This window comes from Syngnathus scovelli, chromosome 16 (genome assembly GCF_024217435.2).
Source record: "Syngnathus scovelli strain Florida chromosome 16, RoL_Ssco_1.2, whole genome shotgun sequence".
Classification (NCBI taxonomy): domain Eukaryota; kingdom Metazoa; phylum Chordata; class Actinopteri; order Syngnathiformes; family Syngnathidae; genus Syngnathus; species Syngnathus scovelli.
The window spans coordinates 4923483-4945395 of record NC_090862.1 but is presented as its reverse complement, the minus strand read 5'-3'; the positions used below and the strand labels follow the sequence as shown (position 1 = coordinate 4945395).

The window sequence follows — 21913 nt, the reverse complement described above, 5'->3', positions numbered from 1 at the left end:
TTGCCATTTAATACAAATTGTTTAGTGAACTAAACAAATAACATTTTTTAAAAAAAAATCAAATCTGGGAGGGAAGTATATCAAAGTCATGTAAACAATATTGAGAAAAAGAATCCCGATCACTTGCTTTCTTTGGCATTTATTTTTCTTAAGAAAATAATTCTTTTTATAACATGCATCTCAAATATACCCAATACAGAATGTAAAAAAAAAAACAAGGTTTGCAAACAAATTGACTTACATGTATTTTTAAAGGCATAGGAAAACACATTTGTAACAGTGACAAAACCATCCTATTTTTTTTTTTTTTCTTTTCTTCCGGTATTCATGTCATGAAGGGAAAGAATGCAGCCCAGCCACATGACAGCACACATCGTTTGACTTGACAGCTGGACTCAGTCACTAAAAACTTCCATCTGATAACTGTCAAACGTAAAATACAAAAGATAATCCCGGGATTTTATCACTTGGCGCCTCTTGCATCGACTAAACCATCATCCGTCATTGCGACAGAATTCCAACAGGTGCAGGACTTGAAATATCACATGCTCGAGTAGACCCAACGGTATAATCTGATTCAGCATTGAAATGCATGCAGCGTGACGCTGGCTACTGTGGAAATATTAAGATGGCTCTCACGAATGTGGTATTTCAAAGATCAAATGGTGACGAAGCTAAAAAATTGTTCAATTTCATCCACAGAGCATTAAAGTCCCTGTAAAGTGAAAATAAGTTAATTTGACACTGAAGACAAGTGTGATGTCATCAACCCTGGCAAATCTGATTAAAAATAATCGGTAATTATATAAAATGAGGCTTCAAAATGCCAAACGTGTGGCTTTTCTTTGAGGCCGCAACAACGAGGCACTCTAAAGCCGCCACGTCAGCAGAAGATTTTTCATGGTACTTGAAAGCACAGTCTTCTTTGGAGAGGATGTAAATCATCACCTGCGAATCGGCATTCGAAGCTTTTGCTTTCTTCTATTCAAAACGTGACTCGAGTGTCGCCATGTCAGTTGGCGGGCGTATCTTCTCATGCTTGGCTGCCTTTGTTTTGCATTCACCCGAGCGTTTTAAGCCGGGAAAACACAAACTCGTTTGGGGGCATTCTGACACTATGTGGCACCCGGGCGGGTGACTTGTACCCTTGTAGCCCCGGAACATTGCAAAATTCATTTTTTTCCTCTCTCCCTCTCCATATATATTATAAAAATAGACTGTCACCCCCCTTTTCTTTTATGTTTTACAACTGGAAGGCAATCTCAATCACAACGATAAATACTCACACAGTTATTTCCATTTTCTGCACTTTTTCCTCTATGATACATAAAAAAATGGGGCAGAAGAAAAAGCCATAATTCCGTATAAAAACAAACCTCGGCTTCTTCTTGTGGTCGCCGTTGCTTTAAATTTCAACACACATACATTTTAGAAAAAAGAAAGACAGGTGACTTTTACAAAAGGGTTGGTCCCAACGCAGGCGTTTGGAGCAAGCATGGCCACGGCATTCCGACGCTTGAAATCTTGGCACTGACATATGACACGAAACAGTGTTTGGTCTCATTGTGTGTGTGTTTTTTTTTTCTTTTTCATGGCTTTAACCTCTCAAGAATTTCACATGAGCTCGGACCAACAGGAAGACTTCAGATCCATCTGCTGCTGGAGGCAGCGGGGAATATTGGCAAACTGGCACTGCAATACTCACAGCCGTCGACAGGGGGCAGTCAGCTGCCAGGCGTATGGCAAGTATGGAAAAGTATGCACCATGTTCAAGGACATATGAAGCGGAAGGAAAACAAGACACACGAGACATAAATACTGTTAAATTCATATAAAGGGGGGGGGGGGGACGGAACACTGATCCCGTCACTTCTTGAGGAAAAGTCACTGGCCATGGTTTTATTGCATTCTGAAATTGGGAGTGGAATCGGATCGGGATTGAGTTTGTGTTCTCATTGGACAATTTCCCCTTCGAAAAGGCAGACAATGAGGACAGCTTTAGAGGAGTGAGACACTAATAGTTGTCAAAAATGTTTGACAACAATAGCCCAGACAAAAGCATCAGCTGTATCGTCTCATACACAATAAAAAAAAATTGTCCAGCTCGCAGGATTCTCGAAGGCAGGGTTTGTGTTTTTTAACTTTTTGGGTCCAGGGGCACAAATTTTTCAAAACATTTTCAACAGTGGGAAGCACTTTGTGTATGAAATGGTCTTTAAAAGATTATTATTATTATCATTATTATTAGTGCCACCCACAGGCATGTGGCTTTTTCAGCAGCCATAATTTTAACACTGCCTTTATGTTAAAAACAGCCTTTTTTATTCTTATTAAATGATGTGAGCTGATTAAAAACAAGAACTACACATGGCTGGACTTTAGACACCCCTGCGTGATGATTAGAAGGCGGAAAAATTCCTGGATTCCTGGACCCAAAAGTTGCAAGAACCCCTGCTCTAAGGCACTGGCGGTTTTCAGTCCGGTCGGTCCGGTTAAATCCAAACGGAGGGTTTTCCCTCTCCTGATTTGCTGCTGCTGCTGTTGCTGCTGCTGCCTCCGCCACTGCTGCCGCCACCCTTGGCGTGCTTGAGTCTGTGCTTGCGTTCCTTGTGAGGCTGAGTCTGGATAATGTTACTCTGGGGCTTGTCGTCCTGGCTGTCTCCGAGCTGCTCCTCGGCGCGGTGCTGCTGGCTGTAGGCCTGAATGGCGGCTTCCAGCTGCTCGTGGGCCTGCTGGATCATGTCCTTGTTGAGGGCTACGCGGGCCTCGCCCCCGGTTGGGAAGTTGTCCTCGTTGCTGCCGAACTGCTGCTGCTCCTCCTGGGCGATGTTTGCCCGGTTCTGCTTGCACGCCATCTTGGCGTTGCTCAGGTCGGTGTAGGGCATCTGCTCCGGTTTCACCACGATGTTGTAGCCGGGCGGCGCCGACGGGGTGTTCCAGGAGAAAGGGTAGCCCACGTAGTCGGCGGGGCCGTCGCCGCCCGCGTCGCCTTCGGAACTCACCTCTGGTCCCGCGACCCCGACCGGGCCCTCGCTGCCCACGTTGGGGCCCAGCAAGCCCATCTGGTACTCGTCGTCCGGAGGCGGGCAGCGGCGCCGGCGGAGAATGTCGCAGATGGTGCCGATGCCCAAGTGGAGCATCTCCCAGACGTTGAGCGTCAGGCAGAGGATGGTGACGCCGTACATGATACGCAGGAAGATGGTTTTCTCCGTGGGCCGGGACACGAAGCAGTCCACGCTGTGGGGGCAAGGCTTCCCCGAACACACAAAGACGGGCATCACGCGGAAGCCGTACAGAAAGTACTGACCGGCGAGGAAGCCCGCCTCCAGCACCGTGCGGCTCACCAGCTGCAGAACGTAGACCCGCATCAACCCCTCGTCCCGGATGCGCGTGCGACCGTCGTGCCGAATCTTGGGTCTGGGTGTGGGTTGCAGCGGATCGCGAGGCCTTTTGGGAGGCTCGATCTCCGGGACCTCGTAGATCATGGGGTCGTCCTCGTGATCCTCCTCGGTTTCTTCAATGCCTCGATGCTGCCGTGCCCCGAAGCAGATCTTCCTAGGCTTCCTGTGCGTGTACCCCCCTCCCCCAGGGGTTCTCACCGCCACAGCACCGGCTCCTCCCTTGGCTTCATCCAGTCGCGCAATTTTATTGACTGCGTATCCCATGTACATGAGGGACGGCATGGCCACCAGGATAATCTGGAAGACCCAAAAGCGCACGTGCGAGAGCGGGGCGAAGGCGTCGTAGCAGACGTTCTCGCAGCCCGGCTGCCCCGAGTTGCACACAAACTTGCTCTGCTCATCGTAGTAGATCGATTCCCCCCCGACGGCCGTGAGGACGATGCGGAAGACGATGAGCACGGTGAGCCACAGCTTCCCCACGAAGGTGGAGTGGTTGTGGATCTCCTCCAGCAGCCGCGTGAGGAAGCTCCAGCTCATGGTGTCGCTGGACAGTGGGGCAGACAGTGTCCCTCTCTCACCTGCTCACAGACTCTGAGGGGGGGGCAGAAAAAACACCACAGCATGAGCACACACCAAAAGAAGAATCGTTTATAATTTAATATAATACACTTGACAGCGTATACTTGGAGTTAAGGAGTTGCCTCAGTACTTTTACAAGCGTCTTTTTACACAAGCATCTTCAACTTAAGTACCGAGTGTAAAATACGTTTGACAGACACCGAGCTGGAACAGCAGCTAAAGCTAAGTGGTGCGTTTTTAGACCGTGGCACAGAATATTCTGTTCGCAACTCGCCACGTTTAGCAGAGGTCATGTCGACACCGTCAATGACCTCCAATCTCACAGCTCGAAAAAACCTTTCGCATCATCAGCAGAGCACTCGGAGGGAAAATTTAACGTTAAAGAGATGTGTAATTTCCGTCCGTAAAATCAAAGACCCCCGAGCCCATTTATTTGCTCTTTTGCTTCGTGCAGCATAAACACTGGGAGCTCGGTGTCACTTTGAGGCTGCTGTCAAGTTGCCTCTTAAGGGAATTAAACACTGCTGGAAAGAGGATATCAGTATTAAAAAAAAATACCATTGCGCAGCAGCCAGGAGATGAAATAATCCATATAGGGAATTCCCAACCCCCAAACACACGCACACACGCTTTCTATCTTTTTTGGAAGAAATAAATCCTCTTAGTGAGCCTTCTTCTCTACGAGGTGCAGTTTTTTGGGGTTGTGTTCATTTGAGAGGTAAATGTCATTGTGCTCATGTGTTGTTCCCTCGGGAGTCGATGTCTTGGAAAGAGCGGGACACGATGTGGGTTGCTGGAAAATCCCAGCCTGAATAGTGGCGGAGATTTAAAAAGGGCTTCCAGGGTCCGTATCCTGAGCCAGCAGGTTGAAAGCTTAACGAAGCATTCAAGTAGGAAATATCCTGGCTGGAGCTCACAAAGGTTCGACCTCAAAGCAGCAAGAACAAAAATATGGCTTAAATTCAAACCGTAGTTGCAGGTTCAGATTTTATTTTGTGTTGCCACATCTTTGGGTGTAATTCCACTGTTGGCCAGTAGATGGAGCACACTTTTGTTTGGCACTACAAAAAGTAATTTAGTTCTTCGCCGACAGAATGTGTTGTGCTACCATTTTTGAAACCGTGACCATCGATGTAAACCATAACCATTTTTCTTTTATTAATTGTTCATCATGATCCATCAACTTTTCATTTCCAAGCCGGAGGTCTTAAATTTCCAACTTTTCTGAAACGCAACACAAGTCAAAGCCCTCTGTCTTATGTCCTCGCTTTCAGCTCGGATAGAGGAATTGTTTTTCAAGAATGCTTGCGACGATAGCGTGTGCATCCATCACCGTGACCGTATAAGGACACGGCCGGGACGCCGCTGGAAGAAACATGTCAGAAATCGTTTACGTGTGCGCTCCCCCGGTTCACGGTGTGAGGACACGCTACAAGTTGTGAGTTGTGACACACACACGCGGGGGAGTCCATACTGGTCTGTCATTGTCTTTACATAACTCCTTGTGGTGTCCTTTTCACTGCAGGCCACGAGAGGTTAAACGGCTCTTTTGATGTGGCGCATCCCGTGCGTACAAAGTGACTGTTTGGAACGATAAAACGGCAAATCATGGAGGCGCTTTGATGTGTTTAAAAGGGCCGCATTTTCAAATTATGCAAATCTTTCCTATCCACTGTCACATGTGAAGCGGTGACAGGCACAGCGGGTGATTTATTCCCAACCTAATCTGTGCCATTCAAATACATTTTCCCTACAAGGTCACTATTCTCTTCTCAGCTATAAAAATAAATTGCGCCCGGTTCAGAAATATTGTTGAATGGTGAAAACGTGATATTATCAGCTAATTGTTAGCCCGCATTGCTAATCTCTATACACCGTATGCATGTTTATGTCCCGTATTGAGTAAGTCAAGTCATGAATAAATTGACAAAAGACTATAATTTATATACAAATACATTGGAGGACATTTTTTTTTCTAAATTGTAAGATCAGTAAGTCAGCGAACGGCTGCCTTTTATAAATAATACACTGGGAGGTGTCATAGCACCTCCCAACCAAAGGAGGCGCTGCTTTCATTTACATTCACCAGCTGTTTCTGAATACTTTATACAACTTGGCATTTTGCTTTCACATCTTATTTGCGTCCACGGGAGCTTGTGGGGGCAGTCGGAGGCTGAAGAAGCTGACTCAGCATGTCAAGTTAGCGGCGGCATGAGTCAGCAGCGCAAAAGTAACAACACAACACAACAATGTTACCATCATACAAATGTGAACAGCGATTTGGTGGACATTGTGTCAGAGACTTTGGAAGCGTGCACAGGTTGTCGACAGGTCAGCGTGGCAAAGTTTCATTTTGGGCAGTTACAGTCAGCTTGTATTGGGGCCAAGTGTGGCAGTGAGCCACCAAATACATAAGATGAAGCTATGAATTGAATATCAACGTAATTTATTTCAATAATTGGTTTTGAAAATTATCTAATAAAATTTAAATATAGATAGACTCAAATATATATATAAATTTCTATGAAATTAGTTGCAAAGTGAGTAAAAAAAAAAGCTTGTGCCTTTTTGCCTGTAAACTATTTGCCTAGTTAAATATTTCATATGCCCGCAAGGCTCTATTATATGCAGATGCATGTACATATATATGCATACTCTCGTTTTGAATAGACGGGCGACTGAAGGGGCAGCGTGGATAATAAACACGGTGCAAATGGTTTGCAAAAAGCTCTAATGAGACCGTGTCCGGCTAACGGCTTCATTAGCCCCTGCTTGAACTTGACTCGGGCATGCAAAGCGTATATGAAAAAAAAAAAAAAAGCTTAATAAGCTATTAGGAACAATAATTTGTTCATGTTCAAATGCGTTCATGTTCACATCCTGCTTGTTTTTTTATTTGTTTGTTCCTCCAGTTCCTCTCCAGACAATCCAAATTGGGTTATAAAGTCTGAGGAAAAGCTTCTGCAGTTCATATCTTAACAAAATTTATTTCCCCCTTCCTTCAAGTGAGTCCAACCAAAACTTTGAGTTATCAGCATTGATCATCATTACACATCCATTAAACTTCCTCAGATGAATGCACAAAAAAATGGATGATAGAGGGATGACAATGATGAAAGCACAAACACGTCAAATTCTGCAGAAATGAACCGCCCCGCCGTTGAGGGCGTGGACAATGACAAAACATGCGAGGACGGCGCACGTGGTCGGAAAGTCAAAGTTGCCTCATTAACGTTGTCCCAAGGCAAAGCGTCTCCATATGTTGCAGGGGGGGGCACAGCATCTGTGCTTTGGACTCCACGAAACACGCCAAGAAGCAAAGTGAAATATACTTACTTCCTCCCTCCTTATTCCTCCTTCTCCTCTTCCCGCCGCCATCATTTACCCGCCGCCTCAAAGTAACGATCCGTCCGTTTGTGGCGTCGCCGCCCGAGTGCCAACTTGTGCGAAAGGCGGCGGGATGGGAAGGAGGCAGGGCGTTTTTGTGGCGCTCAACAATGGACCCTCACTTACCCCCCCACATCATCCCCCTGCAAAATGGGTCACGGCTGGAGGTGGCAGAGGCGGGATGAGCGCGGGTGGGCGTGTTGGAAGGGTGGAGAGGGGACACACCAAATACAAACAGTCTGCTGGGTCAAAATAATTAACCCAACCTTGGGTAAAAATAACCCAATCTGCTTAAAATTGACAGCCATTTTTTTTTTCCCAGTTTGGCCAGATGCTCTGCTACATTAGCATTTAGAGCTTGACAACTTCTACTTTCTGCAAGGAGTCATGTCAGGACACCAGTTGGAAAAGTCTCCAGAAAGGCCCTTCTTGACTTAAATGCTTTATGTCAAGCGTCCACTTCCATAATCCCCCATCTTCACTTTCAAGCCTCCTCGACTGCTAATCATGCAGAGCCGCGAACAATAAGCGATGTTCGTTTGATTTGCTCTAAATCCACTCACTAGTGCTGGTGGCTCAAATTAGGGCTGCGCGCTATCTCCACGCGGCTCCTTATTTCCGCCGTTCACACATCCCGGCCGGGGCAATCCTCTTTAACTTCATCTGGTGTCACTCAAAGTCCACAGGCGCCACCACGTGTTGGAGCAATTTGCTAGGACTTCCGTTCGTGTGAAGTTGATGAAGATGATTTGCTTTTCAGATTTGACGCCTCTCTGCTAATAACCTTCCATAATCTGATGGCCTCAGCTCCTTTTGATGTGACTCGGGCTCAATCTGCTTTAGCTGGCTGCTGTGATGATGGCTTCATTTGTAGCAAGTGATGAAAGACTTCCTAATCGAATTTCATCTGTTTCAAATCCATATATATATGTATATATATATATACACGTATATATATATATATATGCATTTTTTTTTTTAACTTTGCAGCTACTGCTGAGCAAATCCAATTTCTCGCTCCAAGCCGTCAGATCTCAAAGTTCACCGCAAGTTTTCCCCATGGAAAAACTGTCGAGCTCCGCCAGGCTGCAGCCAAATGGTTCTCTTTTATTTGTATTTTGATTTCAATATTTAAAAAAAAAAATAGTATGTTCAATATATTTTATATTTGAAAAATGAGAAGTAATTCTGCCTGCCTGTTTTTATTGTGGATTCAAATGGAACAGAGAACTCAAGGACCTGCTGAATGTTGGATTTGACATTAGAGTCCGCTTAATCCAATCCGCAAAAAGGAAAAAAATAGAAAAGCTAATAAAAGTGCTACTTATGTGGTTTCATTCACTGTCTCCCTTAATATCATGCGTGAAGTTCCGTGCACACTTTAAGTCTTCTTTTCACAAAAACTCGTCAGCAATTTTTTTTTTCTGCTTTCATCCGCCTTTAAAAGCAAGTGAAGGTTTAAAGTGAGGTCGACGGACGCTCACACGCGCACATCTTTACACACTCATCTGCTGTCTGATTCATTTATCATAGCGGAGAAGGATGAAAAGCAGCAACTGGATTTAGTTCAACTGATAAAAAAATTCTCCTTTCGTGTGCTGTTTCTAATATGTTCACAAAGGCCTATTAAAGTCCCATTCAAGCACAAATAAATGTCTAAATGTGATGCACCACAGAGAAGAATGTTAACCTAGCTAAATTAAAAAATTTGAGAGAAAAAATTGTCTCCAGTATCAAATGTTGTGGGCAAGTCCATTCCAATCAACAATCAACTGTCAATCAAATACCACCGCTGCGACCCAGAAAATGGATGCTATTTCATCTAGCTAGCATAGCTAGCATAGCGCACCAATATATACAGATTTGAGCTGAAAAAATATCCACTTAAAGGCGCTGCCTGGAAGATTCTTTCCGAGCAGCGATGAAAGGTGCTAGCCACCAACTAGCTCGCAAGCTAACAGGCAATTTTGTCCGTTAAGTTCGTTCATAAAAATTGTATTGTTTCTAATTGAGTAGGTGTTCCTAAAATTCTGACCATTAGCCATATGCAACTTGACCCTTCAGTGTATTTGGAACAAAAACCAAGAAGATCCCCTTTTTTTGTCCTCGAGTGTTTTTATGTAAGTGTGTGTGTGTGTGTGTGTGTGTGTGTGTGTGTGTGTGTGTGTGTGTGTGTGTGTGTGTGTGTGTGTGTGTGTTGTGTGTCGGAGTGAGTCAGAATGAGATGTTCCGTGTCATGTCTTGCGCAAAGCGCATGTGTGTCCGCATGTGCAGGAGCACCTTTGCCTTTGGTGACAGCTTTGGAGGGCAGAAGGGGTGTGTGAGTGTGTGTGAGTGTGTGTGTGTGTATGTGTGTTTTTTATTCATATTATTCCCATTTTGCAGGAAAGCGGGCCGAGTCTCACGTCTGACAGTTGGGCGCCCAAGGCCTCCGTTGCTGTCCAATATGGCACACCTGGATGTGCACTGGCCCACGTCCCGTGTCTTGGGCGAGCCCGTTAGCGTGCTAATAATAGCCGGCGAATCACACCGAGGCTGGATTTACCTTGATGACTCCACACGAGCGGCGGCACGGACGAGGATTAGCGAGGACTTCATTCACCGAGGATGAAATAATCCCAAATATGCATAATTAACACCTGCCTCCCTATCGCTGTGTACGCAGTGAAATGTCATATGGGGGATTAAAGCGGGATTAGAGCGTGCATGTTGGAATTTAAATCGCTTTTTGGGGTGGCTGTGCATTTTTTTTTTTTACGACACCACCACAAGTTTATTAGCCGCCTTGTTTTATGGAAGCGTTAATTGCTGTAAACAGCAAACAATGGAAATGGGATTGCCGATAAAAAAGTTGAGGGAGTTTATTTGTGCTGCGCTCTTGGAGATAACGCGCAGTTTTTGCTATTGCTAAAAATAAAGCAGCAGTTGAAATGGTTGTTAAGGAACACATTGTATGTTTTTTAGTCATTATGTCATCGTGTGAAGACATATTGCTCACATGATGACTTTTTTTAGGCAGCCTTCGTGACTGGCTTTAATTTGACGTATGACTCAAAGTAGTTTGTTGCAAAAAGAGTTTTGACCTTGTTCAATTGGACCCTGCAAAATCTCGTCAAAGAACTGCAACTGGTTTTTATTTTTTCAATAAAACTTAATGTCATTTGCAAATTGTATTCAAGACGCTGCATTTATAGTCGTAATTTGCATTGTTAGCAGGCCTTGTGAACGTGCATGTCACATTCATAATGTTAATGTGAGCTTTAAAATATTCCTGCTGAACACTTAAAAAAAAAAAAAAAAAAAAGGCTGGCGACTTTTTTTTTTTTTTTCCCTCTCATAAAACAAAGCAACGGGAGCTTGGCGTGCTGCGTTCACTGACCGGGCCCTTCCCCCGGCACTCCTACCGTATGTCAACGAGAGACTTGACTAACCCACTTATGCAGCTGCATTTGCATCTCGGGAATTGAAGCGAAAGATTTAAATGGCATCAGTCTCACCATTAAAGTAAAGCATCAGACAAACAGGGAGGGGCAGCATGTGTGTGTGCACGTGTGTGTGTGTGCATGTGTGTGTGTGCAGCAGCTGCAGCTCTCCGCCTCGATCCACACTGTAGGGCCCATTCTGCTGTCTAAAAGAGCGATGATGAGAGATGACTTAGCGGATTGTTACACAGGCGCACTACGCATGCACACGAAAGCGGCGTGGATCGAATCGCCAAGCCACGCCCCCTCCCTGACCACACTGGAAACAATAGACTCGCCGCTATTAAGCCTCTGTCGGGTTGCGCTTTGAGGCCGAGTTATGTTTCTGCCTTTTAAAGCCACGCACATTTAAAGTTACAGATACTACAGTGGAAAACATGATGGCGTCCTCTAGTGGACAAATGATTACCTGCACAATACTAAACATAAAAATGAACAATTAACGATGTTTTTTTTTTTAAGGTTATTGGGATGTCAAAGGGAGCACGTGGCTGGCTCGAATCGCATACACACACGTCTAATGAGACGAGCGAGTGCATCCACGGCCGGTTGGATGTGCTCACACGAGGCTCTCACGCAACGTCCCATTCATGAGGCTCATCACAAGTCTACAATTACAACATCTGCTCGTGAGTAACAAACACACACCTCTCACAATCACCCTCGTCCCTCACCGGGGGACGAGGGGGAGTTCTCACTATACCCCACCCCCACCACACTGCCGCTGTGGCTTCCCCCAACCCCCAGCGTTTGGCTTCCTCCGCATCCCGGCCATCCATCAAAGACGCCTGCACACCTCCTATGCACTTCCTGTCACCGACGCTGAATTATGTTCGGTGTCAGGCAGCGTTAGAGGTCACGTATGCTCCCGCCCGTTAACCGTAACTCCAGATTTTCAACATTGATATCCATATTGCCTCACTGTGTTAAGAAGCTTACACGTTTGGATTTGCCGTTTCCTCGCCGCTTATCGGCTACAGTAAGACTTCATAAGGACTTTTCTCGTTAGCCTTGTTTGGCTTTGGGCCTTTTCTCTGCTTTCATTACAGCGGGTGAAATTATGTTGCATTTAACTTGAAATGCATGATGAATATTAATGAGGGCTGCGGCCATATTGAAAATTTGTCACCCTTTCGGCCAGCGTTGGTCTTACCCAAGTGTCGCCCTTAGAGGGCCTATTTAATCTTCATTCTATTATGACTGACAAATTTAAGTTATTTGTCACTCAAGACCAATCGACGCTACAAAAACAGACCTGCCACACGTTTAATCAAACTTCTTAATAGAATATAAATCCCAGCAACGTTCCCTCGGGGTTTAATAGAAGAGCATTAATGAGTGACTGATTAACAGCCGCCTCATTAGAGCGGGCTGCGACTTAGCACCTGACAATTTTCTTTCAAAATAACGCAACGTCCGGGGCCGCCCCAAGCTAGCGTGAAATTGGCACTTAGCGCACCGCTAATGTCTGGACGTGTATCGCGACAGTGCCGATGAGTCAATCAATTAGACGCACGCGTGGCTTCCTGCGGAGATTAATTAGGATTGCATAATGAAATGTGGCTTCTGCCCCGCGGCGGCGGCTAGCTATTTACGCGAGACATCCTGGAGCAACTACCGCCGATTCCCAGATGTCAGATCGTGTCCTTCATGACGTCATGGAGGCGACCGACGACTAGCTGACTTTACTTGGACTTTACTTCAACTAACAGGAAGTGAAAGACGACGAAAAGAAAACTTTGAAGTCTGTCGTTTTGTCTTTCCCATACTTTTGACATATTTAAAAATATTACAATATATATTGAAGAAATAATGTACAAACCAGAGCTAGCATTTAGCCACCTTGGCCTTTCACACAGAACCCAGCCAAGCAGACAAAAGCTGTGTAGACATTTAGGAATGTTGGCACACAGACACACACAAACACACACACACAGAGCGGCTACATGTCCTATTAAGGTTCTTTTTGTCGTCAACATGAATTCTTGATAATCTGCGGCTCCCAGAGGAAGTGAATAATTCAGCGAACATAAACAGTGACGCCCACCAGGGTGTCTGTTGCTGTGTTGCTGCTCCTGCTGCCCCGCCCACTCCCGCTAAGTGATGCTGTTAGTAATTCACACTAACACAGCAACGGTCACAGTGGGACGCTCAGCTGTGCGTAAACGCTCACTGAACGGAAGTGAATATGAAAATTGAAACATAGATTTGCATTAAAAAAAAAAAGATTAGAAATGAAAACTGTTGGATTAAAAATGGGATGGGCAAATTAGTACAGCTATTAATTATTAGCTTGTTATATTTTTTTCCGATTCATTTTAGCAGGCAGAAAAACTAAGACAGTGTATTTATATTTATATAGAATATTTATTGTGAGTATTTTTTCTATTGTGTATTTTTGCTTTAAAAGAAATTAGCCTCTTTTCTCCCATTGGATTCAATGAGCTACGGGATGTTAGGGATGGAAGCTCAGAAGCTTTCACTTTTTCAATTAAAAAACAGTCATTCAAAAATGCAACTATGCATAAAAAGCAGGTCAAGTCTCTTTTGTGCTACAAATATAAAAAAAGCACGCATTGCTGTCCTTCTATTACGCTCCGTCCTCCGCCCTGAGGTCACGTATCATACGAACACGTTTTCTTTGCTGCAAATTGTAAACACGACAAGTGTGCCGCAGTGGCCCTGACCTTTTTTCTGCGCTCACAAAAGCCACAGGGACACGGCTGGGTTACGCCGGGCCGGCCTTGGAAGGAGCAGAGAAGCTATTACGTTCGTCCTCAACACTTTTCATGTGACGGTCATCAGCGTGCTCACCTCGCTCACTGAAGAGGATAAAGAGGAGGATTCGGGTCATGGTTTATCTTCCGTGGAGGCGCTCGTTTTTAAATACTTATCCGTCAACTCCCAGACCTTTTGTTTTGTTTTCTTACAATTTTTTTAGTAGGGTGTACTGCATAAATCTTTCTCCATAGTTTTGCGATATTTTCTTCTGGTTTGACAGCAGTTGGTGTTGGCGCAAAAAACTTCAGGCTCCTGCTAGAGAGCAAAAAATAAATAAATCAGGAAAAGCCTTAAAAAACATCCTAATCCTATTTAGTATAAAATCAGAGAAAGTTGCAATGATGTTTTACATGGTCTTGGCAGTGGTTAATCCTGAACACAGCCACATTCCAGTATTAGGAAGAGGGTGTGCACACTTATGCAACCACATAATTTAATTGGTTTATTTTGATTTTATGATATTTTAAAAATATATTTAGAGCTATAGCTGTAGACATATTATATATATATATATATATATATATATATATATATATATATATATATATATATATATATATATATATATATATATATATACACACATGTATATAGATATAGCTATAGATATATACACATATTGATATATAGATATATAGATACATATACGTACGATATAGATTGCCCATGGGTAATGATTTTTCTTTTTTTTTTATGTGCACATAAGATTTTTTTACGTCCACACATGAACATAAAATTGATATTATCCTTTCACCGGAGTTGAGACTCAGACATGTTGCAGTAAAAGCCACATGAGTCATGGTTACATTCCATTTAGTGGCTTTACTTCCAGGGTCTTTTCCATCAAAACCTAGCACCACCACCAAAAGAAAAAAAATTGTTTTTAAAGGCTCGGCTCGCCATTTTCTCTTTGAGTTATTGTACAATGTACAGGGACCTGCGGTGACCGCTTTCTTTTTGGACTCCAAAGAGATCAAAAGGCTTGCAGCCAGTGACCGAGAAAAGATTAAAATGGCCAAGCAAAGTCGGCGCCAACATTAACAATTGATTCTCCTTTGCAGCCAAACTCAGCAGATGGCCAACGAATGAAAACGGAAGTAAGCGATCGAATTTGAGCGCATACGACGCAGACTTAAGTAGAGTGTCGAAAGGAAGGCCGCCAATGTGTCACAGCCTGAACTTCCTGCGCAACTTTAATCATCCAACTCGGCCGACATTTTTGATGCGGGAAACAAAAAATGCTTTTACTTAAATTTAGGGGGTTCAACGTGAACCTAATGATACGACTTCACATCCGACTACTTCATTTTTACAGCGCCACAACATAAATGCTAATTAATCTTACAGACTGAAAGGCTAAGTGGTTGTTTTAAAAGCACAAAATGTAATTCTCCCCGTTTTATGTTTACTTTGACAGATTAAAACAATATTAATGCCTTTAAATCGAACAAAACTTTACTAATCCGTTTTTATCAGACGTTGGGGTGCCCCAGGATCGCCCGTTTTTGCCTCGCGGTAAATCCACCTCTGCTCAAACATAATGCAAACACCACAAGTGTGACTAAGATCATCACAGAGGTTTTTAAGGAATACCTTTTATTTTTTTTTAGCATCTGAATAAAGGTCACCCAGAGGAACAAGGCGCTTTAAACTCTGGAAAAATCCATTCCGGTCTCGGGAAAAAAAAGAAATCCTTAAAGCGTGTTTACTGCAAGCTCCTCATGAAATGTGCCCCGGCACGCTCTGGAGACACTGCAGCCTGCTTATGTTACTTAGCCTGTTATCTCAGGGTTCCACTAAGACCGCATAAAATATCTTCATAGGAAGGAATGCCAGCAAAAAAAATAAAAATGAAATAATTTATAAATTAAAATTTAACACATTTAAAAATGCATGAAAATATGAAAAAAAGTATAAGAAGTGATTTTATTTTGATCATTCATTTATTTGATCTATTTATTTATAATAAAATTGAAAATAAGCTCGAAAATCAAGAGTGGTGGTACGCATTGGTGAGCAGAGAGTGTTTTTTAAATAAACACGGACGAGTGGATTTGTTTACACGAGCGGAGAGAGGTCCAAACAAGTTGGCGAAAACTGGAGAGGAGTTAATTTGTTACCATAGAGAGTGGCAATAGAAAAGCGCATCATCGCATCCCCGCACGCACCACCAGGCCCGACACAACAATATGCATAAAGAAGCTATTTCAAGTCAGGCCTTAAGCACGCATATGTCAACTTCATCCTTTGCTTCTTCCTTTTGTTTTTTTTAGCATTGTTTTCTTTCGCGCATAAAGTCTCAATTTATTATTATTATTAGCCCGTCGGCCTGCACGAGAGCATCTGCGCGAGCGCCCCCCCGGCGGCCCTTTGGTCCGAGCCATCGCACTAGGGTGGTCCTTGGCTTGCATCATCTTGACGCCTCGGGGCCACGGAGAACCGCTCATGTATGAACGTTACTTTGTTTAGCCGTGTCCGCGGGATAAGAAATGGGAAGAGGAGAAGGAGGAAGGCTTGTCCTGGGAGACAAAGTGAATGTCGATGACGAATATTGCAAATTCAGTTTTTGTGCTTTTACTTACAGCTCAGATTGGCTGCTCCCTAATCAATCTTTCTTTTTATTATACAGTATGGAAATACTGTAAATAGAATTAAACGCTTTTTGCGACGGTTTCTTTCTCAATTCAGTCAACTGATTTTCCCTTCGGAATACCCCCAGCTAGCTTAATGCTAGGAAGGGACATTCCCATAGAAGACGTGTAAACATACGAGGACAAAAATAACTCCAGCATACACTTGTGCGTGTTTATTCGTGCGTCCTGGCTATTTTTATAGGCGCAACCTCCCATGTCGACGCTCCATTGAGTAGAATTAGCGAGACATGTAAAGGGCTGCCGGCATTTACAGTGACGCCGCACGGGCGTCGCAGAACCAGCCAATTAGAAAGCTCGGACGGCGTGAACAGTCGAGTGTTTATGTCGGGCTGAATGATGGCGTGTGACCCAGAAATAGAGGTTGTGACCTTTCGGAGTGAGGGGACGCAAAGGGCGGGGTGGGGGGCGTTGGAAGGGGTTTGGGTTGACACGGAGCTGATGAAATGGGAGTAATGTGTGCATTCGCAAGCAGTGACTCACCACTGCACGAGCTGCAAAAACAGCCGAAATTTGTTCTCTCCGCATGGAAAGTCCACATTCCGTGCATCTGTGCACTGGCGGATACTTTGGTGTGACTGTGTGCACCCACGTGTGTGCATCCCCAACCCCTGAACCCCTGTGTGAGGAGACGCGTCGGCAAGGCGGTGACAAGGTGTCGCCCCCGCGGCCTTTGACCTCGACTGCTTGGTTCTGCCGGGAAGCTGACGGTGAGCGAAAGGGACGGCAGGGTAACTCCGGGATCCTCCATCCTCTCTATGTGGACCAATCAGTGTTACTCCAACTAATTTTTCGCATTGTTCTAATGATATTCACCGTTTTCCGGGGTTATAATTTTTGAATTTGCAGTGTCTCATTTTCCCTTTCCCCAGAATGCACCATGCTCGTGATGTTGCTATTTTGTAATGTTTACATTGAGTCATTGCTCTAACAATTTGACCACCTGAGAGCGTTAAAAACGCTATAAATTGGATTATGAGGGCATTAAAACGAGCGTGTAAAATTATTACGAGCGTCTTTATCGACTGTTGTGCAATCACTCCCACCTTCCTATGACATTAAGCTAGTTTTTTTAAGCAAATATATTCCACCACAGCTATTAGAGAAACATTCATCAGATTTGGGGACTTCCAGAACATGATGCTAATTTTCATTTAGCCTGTCAATAGAATTTGACACTGACTGCTAGCATTAGCATATTTGCTACATTCAGGGTGATTTCAAAACGTAGGAACTTGCAAATTAATCCTTTCTCTCTGATTATAATATTTATATGATCGTGAGAAGCCAAACTGGAAATCACAATTCGATTTTCTAGTTACTAAGGCAAAAATCAAGCAAGGCAAGTCATGACTTGGGTTAAGCAAGTCATAAATCAATTCATGCAATCTTGCTCCGTCACGGCATACATTAACTGCTGACTGCGGTTGAGGAGCAAATAAAGTTCATTGCTCGACCCTGAATGAAAGACCTCAGTCATGCTCGCCTGTCACGTTGTGGTTCCGCCCCCCTCGGACCCCCCAAGGGGAAGCGGCATAAGACCTGTCACCCTGCATCACGGCGATGGCCCGAGCCAGTATGCAAATGTGTCAGCGCGCGCCAACTCACGAGTTGGACATATCGCTTTGAACATGCGTGCTCGACGATGACTCGAGCGTAAACACGGTTGCATTCGGCACGACCGCGTGCGACTGTGCGTGCGTATGTACGTCTAAAGCCATCCTGCTACGTTGCAGTGACATTCCCAGTGGGAAGGTGCCTGCTGTGCAACATTTGCTACAATGCCCGTTCGGCCTTAGTGAGCGAAGCCTAGGTGACACGCCGCTTTATTTGCAAGCAAAAAAATTAAAAAGCCGCCACCTCGTTTCGCTCCTTCCTCACGAACGATCTAACGCTCAATCGGAGGACTTTGTAATGATCAACTTTATAAGAACACAACTGCCGCCTGCTTTAAAGTGATATCAGGACAGCCCCCAGTAGTTTTCCTTTCACAACAACATTCAGCTTCTAATTTAACACTTTTCATCCTCTAGATGAAACTCCATGCCAAATTATTTGTTTATACCAAAAATAGTCGCCAGCCAACCCAACTTCCTCTTTGAAACTGGATGAATGAACTGCATTTAAGTATTTTTTTTTTTTTAGAAGTAGAACTTTTATCTCTCTACTCATTTCTTTGTGAACAAATTAGACTCATGACATTTTATTTACCTCTATGGATGACGCGAAAAAAAGACACAAGTAACTCGAGGTGATTCGAAACGATCACTCGAGGCCTCGAAAAGTGGGCGCCTATTTAGCGTGACCTCTCGGTGGTAGCCGTCCCCTCTGCTGCCGCTCTAATGCGGCGCATAGCAACTGGCAAACCCAAACCCAAAAAGGCAGAGCAATGCGCAGTCGGAGGGAATCCAGACTCGTTGGCAGGAATCGAGACGGCGTTTCCCCTCAGCAAGTCGAACTCTGAGGATTAACGCTGGCTGCGTGCACACGACTGCCAAAGCAGATATAAACATAATACCTTGATTTTGCACATTGCTCGACACCCTGTTTAAATAGATACTGGAAACACGTATACAGTGCCGTGGAAGCACCGCCGGGAACTTCGCCAATTGCTCCCTTAGGGATGCTAGCTCCATTAAATGTTGACAGTTGCCCTCATTTTATCCTCCGTTTTAGCCAGAAGCTAATTGAAGTTAGTTTAAAAGATTTTAAAAAAATCAAGGTTGCCCTTTATATAAATTTTTTATGAATACGTACTATTGGATGGTGTGATAAATCTACAAATAAATACAGAAAAAATATTTTAATATGTAAAAAAATTGTGCAAGATCAATGTATTAAAATATCTGTCCTTGTGTACTGTTTTATATGGCATGTAATTCCACTATTGACCACTAGATGGTGGCAGACGTTTATGTTTTGAACAAATAAAAAAACTTTGGACACACTTTACATCATTTTTGTTAGCTACCTGATGCTAGCTTGTTAGCTCATATGGGCACACCTGTCACTTAAGTGTCGCAATTGCTGCATAATTGACCCTCCACTGGCAACATGGAGAACATTCACAACTGCAAAAAAAACAGGAAGTGCATTCAAGGCCCCCAGCGATAGCGAAGAGACGTCTTTGAAGCGTGTCATTGACTTTAAAAAGCCTCCTGCGGGCGTTGCGCTCGGCAGAAAAGCCTGATTAATTGCACATGATTATCTTTTTCTTATTCAAATCAATTACACCGTAAATTTGATCCTTGCATTAACGCGGGGACAATTTTAAAGCCCAAATTAGAAAAGGAGAAAGTAACGTTAATGAAGATGTTGCACCATATGAGATTTAGTCGCCGGGCGTTATGCACTTTAAAAGGTTACAGCAAAGTCTAATGAGCCTTCAGCTTGACGAAGCATCGTTAATTGCGCCCCAAGTGTGTCATTCTGGCTTTTAACGATCAGGAAAATAATGTCTGGTATCGATTCTCATAAACACTCACATGTATTAAGACGGCATGTGACATCAAGTCAAGATGGATGATGGTTTCTTTCATATGCGGTATTTGGCCTGTAGTCTATAATCCATGTTCTAATTAATTGCTGAGTCGACAATTTCATTATTTCCAGATGCTGATTTCGATTGTGTTTGTGTGGATCACAAAAGCACAATCACGCACTAAAGCGGCAACAGAGGAGAAAGCTTGAACAGGAGCATTTTGGCTTCAGCCGTGGCACCGCCGCACACAATCTTCTCCTCATCACTCTTCAGTGCAGGTGTCTAATACTCAAGCACCCCCACTTCCCTGTTTCACTTTCATCCAACCTCCTCCCCCCCAGTTGCAGGAGTTGTAACAAAGGTTAGCCAGGTCATCAGGGACGGAGCACTTTGCAAAAATACGATAAATGTGCTGGTCGAGCTATGAAGATGAACGTATGCGATGAACACATCATCCGTATGTGAGCAACGTAAAGATTCCACTTTCTGCTCACTGAGCCAAATCCATCCCATTTTGGAGAAATGTAATAAATAATGTGCGGCATGGAAGAGCAAAGTCATAATATTTGAGCCCACGGATCATCATTCAAAAGCATCCGTGCAGTGTGTCATCACGTTGAAGACTGCCAGGTGCAGGTCGCTCCCCCCCCTGGTTAACTGCCCTGAATGATGGTGGGATGAAGAAAGCGGCAGGCAGGGGGGGGATGGGACAGTATTGGCTTCATAAAGGGATGAGATGATGCAGTTTACAGAAAACGTATGGCAGGAATCAAGCTAGGGCACAATAGTAGGGACCAGCTAACGTGAGGTCCAAAAATTGCTATTGAAAAAAAAAAATCACAATATCAATTATATAGTTTTTTTTTTTACATTTAATATTGTGCTTGTTCTGCATTACACAAAAAATTCCAAATATTTCTATTTATTTTTCTCAAGCTCCTCCATTAACTACAGTTTACAGTTTTAAAACCACAGTAATAATGTAAATTAATATAATCCCTCACGAATAAATTATTTCGTTTTCATATTTATTTAAAACAACAAACTGCAATTGTGTTTTATATGTAACCTTTACGTGTTTTAGATTCAAAGGTGAAAAATGACATTTGCTGAACACAACTGCCTGGCTGGCGTTGCGCGTGCACGAGCTCCAATTAAGGCGCTCGTGCACGGCAGGAGTCACTGGCATTCATGTATGCAAATGTCACAAGAAACAATTCCCCGTATGAATTTGACATAAAAATCTGACATACAAATGCGAGTATTTGTTTCTGTGGGCGGCATGCATGTCAAAAGGCGCGTGCACGTGCAGCCCAAACTGAGCTTGGGGTCGTCACACGTTCGGAACAATAAATGCACTTTGTAATACCATCATTTCATATTAATTTGCTTTAAAAATGAATAGTAAATGATTGCTTACCGCTGTGCGAGTCTGTGAATATGCTTTAGGATCCAGGAAGAAGCCAGAAGGAGAGGAGGACGAGGTTTTTGGACTTGGCTCGGTCCAAACTTGAAGATCTTCTGGACTTTCTCTGCTCGAGTCTTTAATTCTTATCGTTTCATTTTCTCCCCTCTATTTCTTTCCTCACGCCCCCCGTCTTCTTTTGTCCATGTCAGCCTTCGTTGGCACAATGTGGTCACTATGTGGTTTGCTGCGTAAAAGCGGTGCCACGATCCCCGCGGGCCCGTTCCGTCACAGCTGTGCGGGATGATGGTGATGATGTTCGGGTCATGTTGCCGCTGTCAACCGAACCTTCTTGCTTTTTGCACCGGAGCAGGACCGACCTCTGGTAGCAATCACAGCCGAAATTGGCAGCCACGAGTCCGTCATGTGCTTCGATCAGGCTCGCTCACATGCTTGCACCGACCGGTATTGTCTTCCCCGCTACACATCCTCCGCGGAACCCCGACTCGCCGATCTGTTGATCACCGCAGAGCAGCGCTCGGATCCCGGGGAGGGGCTGGGCAGGGAGGCGGGGTGGCTTTGATCCTCAGTTCCTATTTTTCTGGAGATTCCACCGCGTGGAAGTACAGCAGCCGAACCCTTGGTCCGCTCTTGAGTGACAGCTGAGGAGGGTCGGGTGGTGTGGGGTCTCTCGTAAGCATGCGCGCATCTTGGTGAGAACGAGCGTGGCGCGTGCGCATCAGTGA

The 21913-nt window shown here is 44.3% G+C and overlaps 1 protein-coding gene across 3 annotated transcripts; it reads right to left on the bottom strand.

Moving 5' to 3' along the window:
- Window positions 1–123: 123 nt before the first annotated feature.
- On the bottom strand, window positions 124–21908 carry gjc1 (gap junction protein gamma 1). Of its 3 annotated transcripts, XM_049745204.2 has the most exons (3): window positions 21183–21908; window positions 3345–3992; window positions 124–3251 (listed from the first exon to the last, which is right to left on the bottom strand). In XM_049745204.2, the coding sequence occupies exons 2-3, from the start codon at window positions 3936–3938 to the stop codon at window positions 2493–2495; spliced, it is 1353 nt and encodes a 450-aa protein (XP_049601161.1). In that variant the 5' UTR covers window positions 3939–3992; window positions 21183–21908; the 3' UTR covers window positions 124–2492. The 3 variants fall into 3 exon arrangements, with proteins under 3 accessions (XP_049601161.1, XP_049601159.1, XP_049601160.1); XM_049745202.2 differs by having other exon boundaries at window positions 124–3992; XM_049745203.2 differs by lacking the exon at window positions 21183–21908 and adding an exon at window positions 7317–8258 and having other exon boundaries at window positions 124–3992.
- Between the last annotated feature and the right edge of the window lie 5 nt (window positions 21909–21913).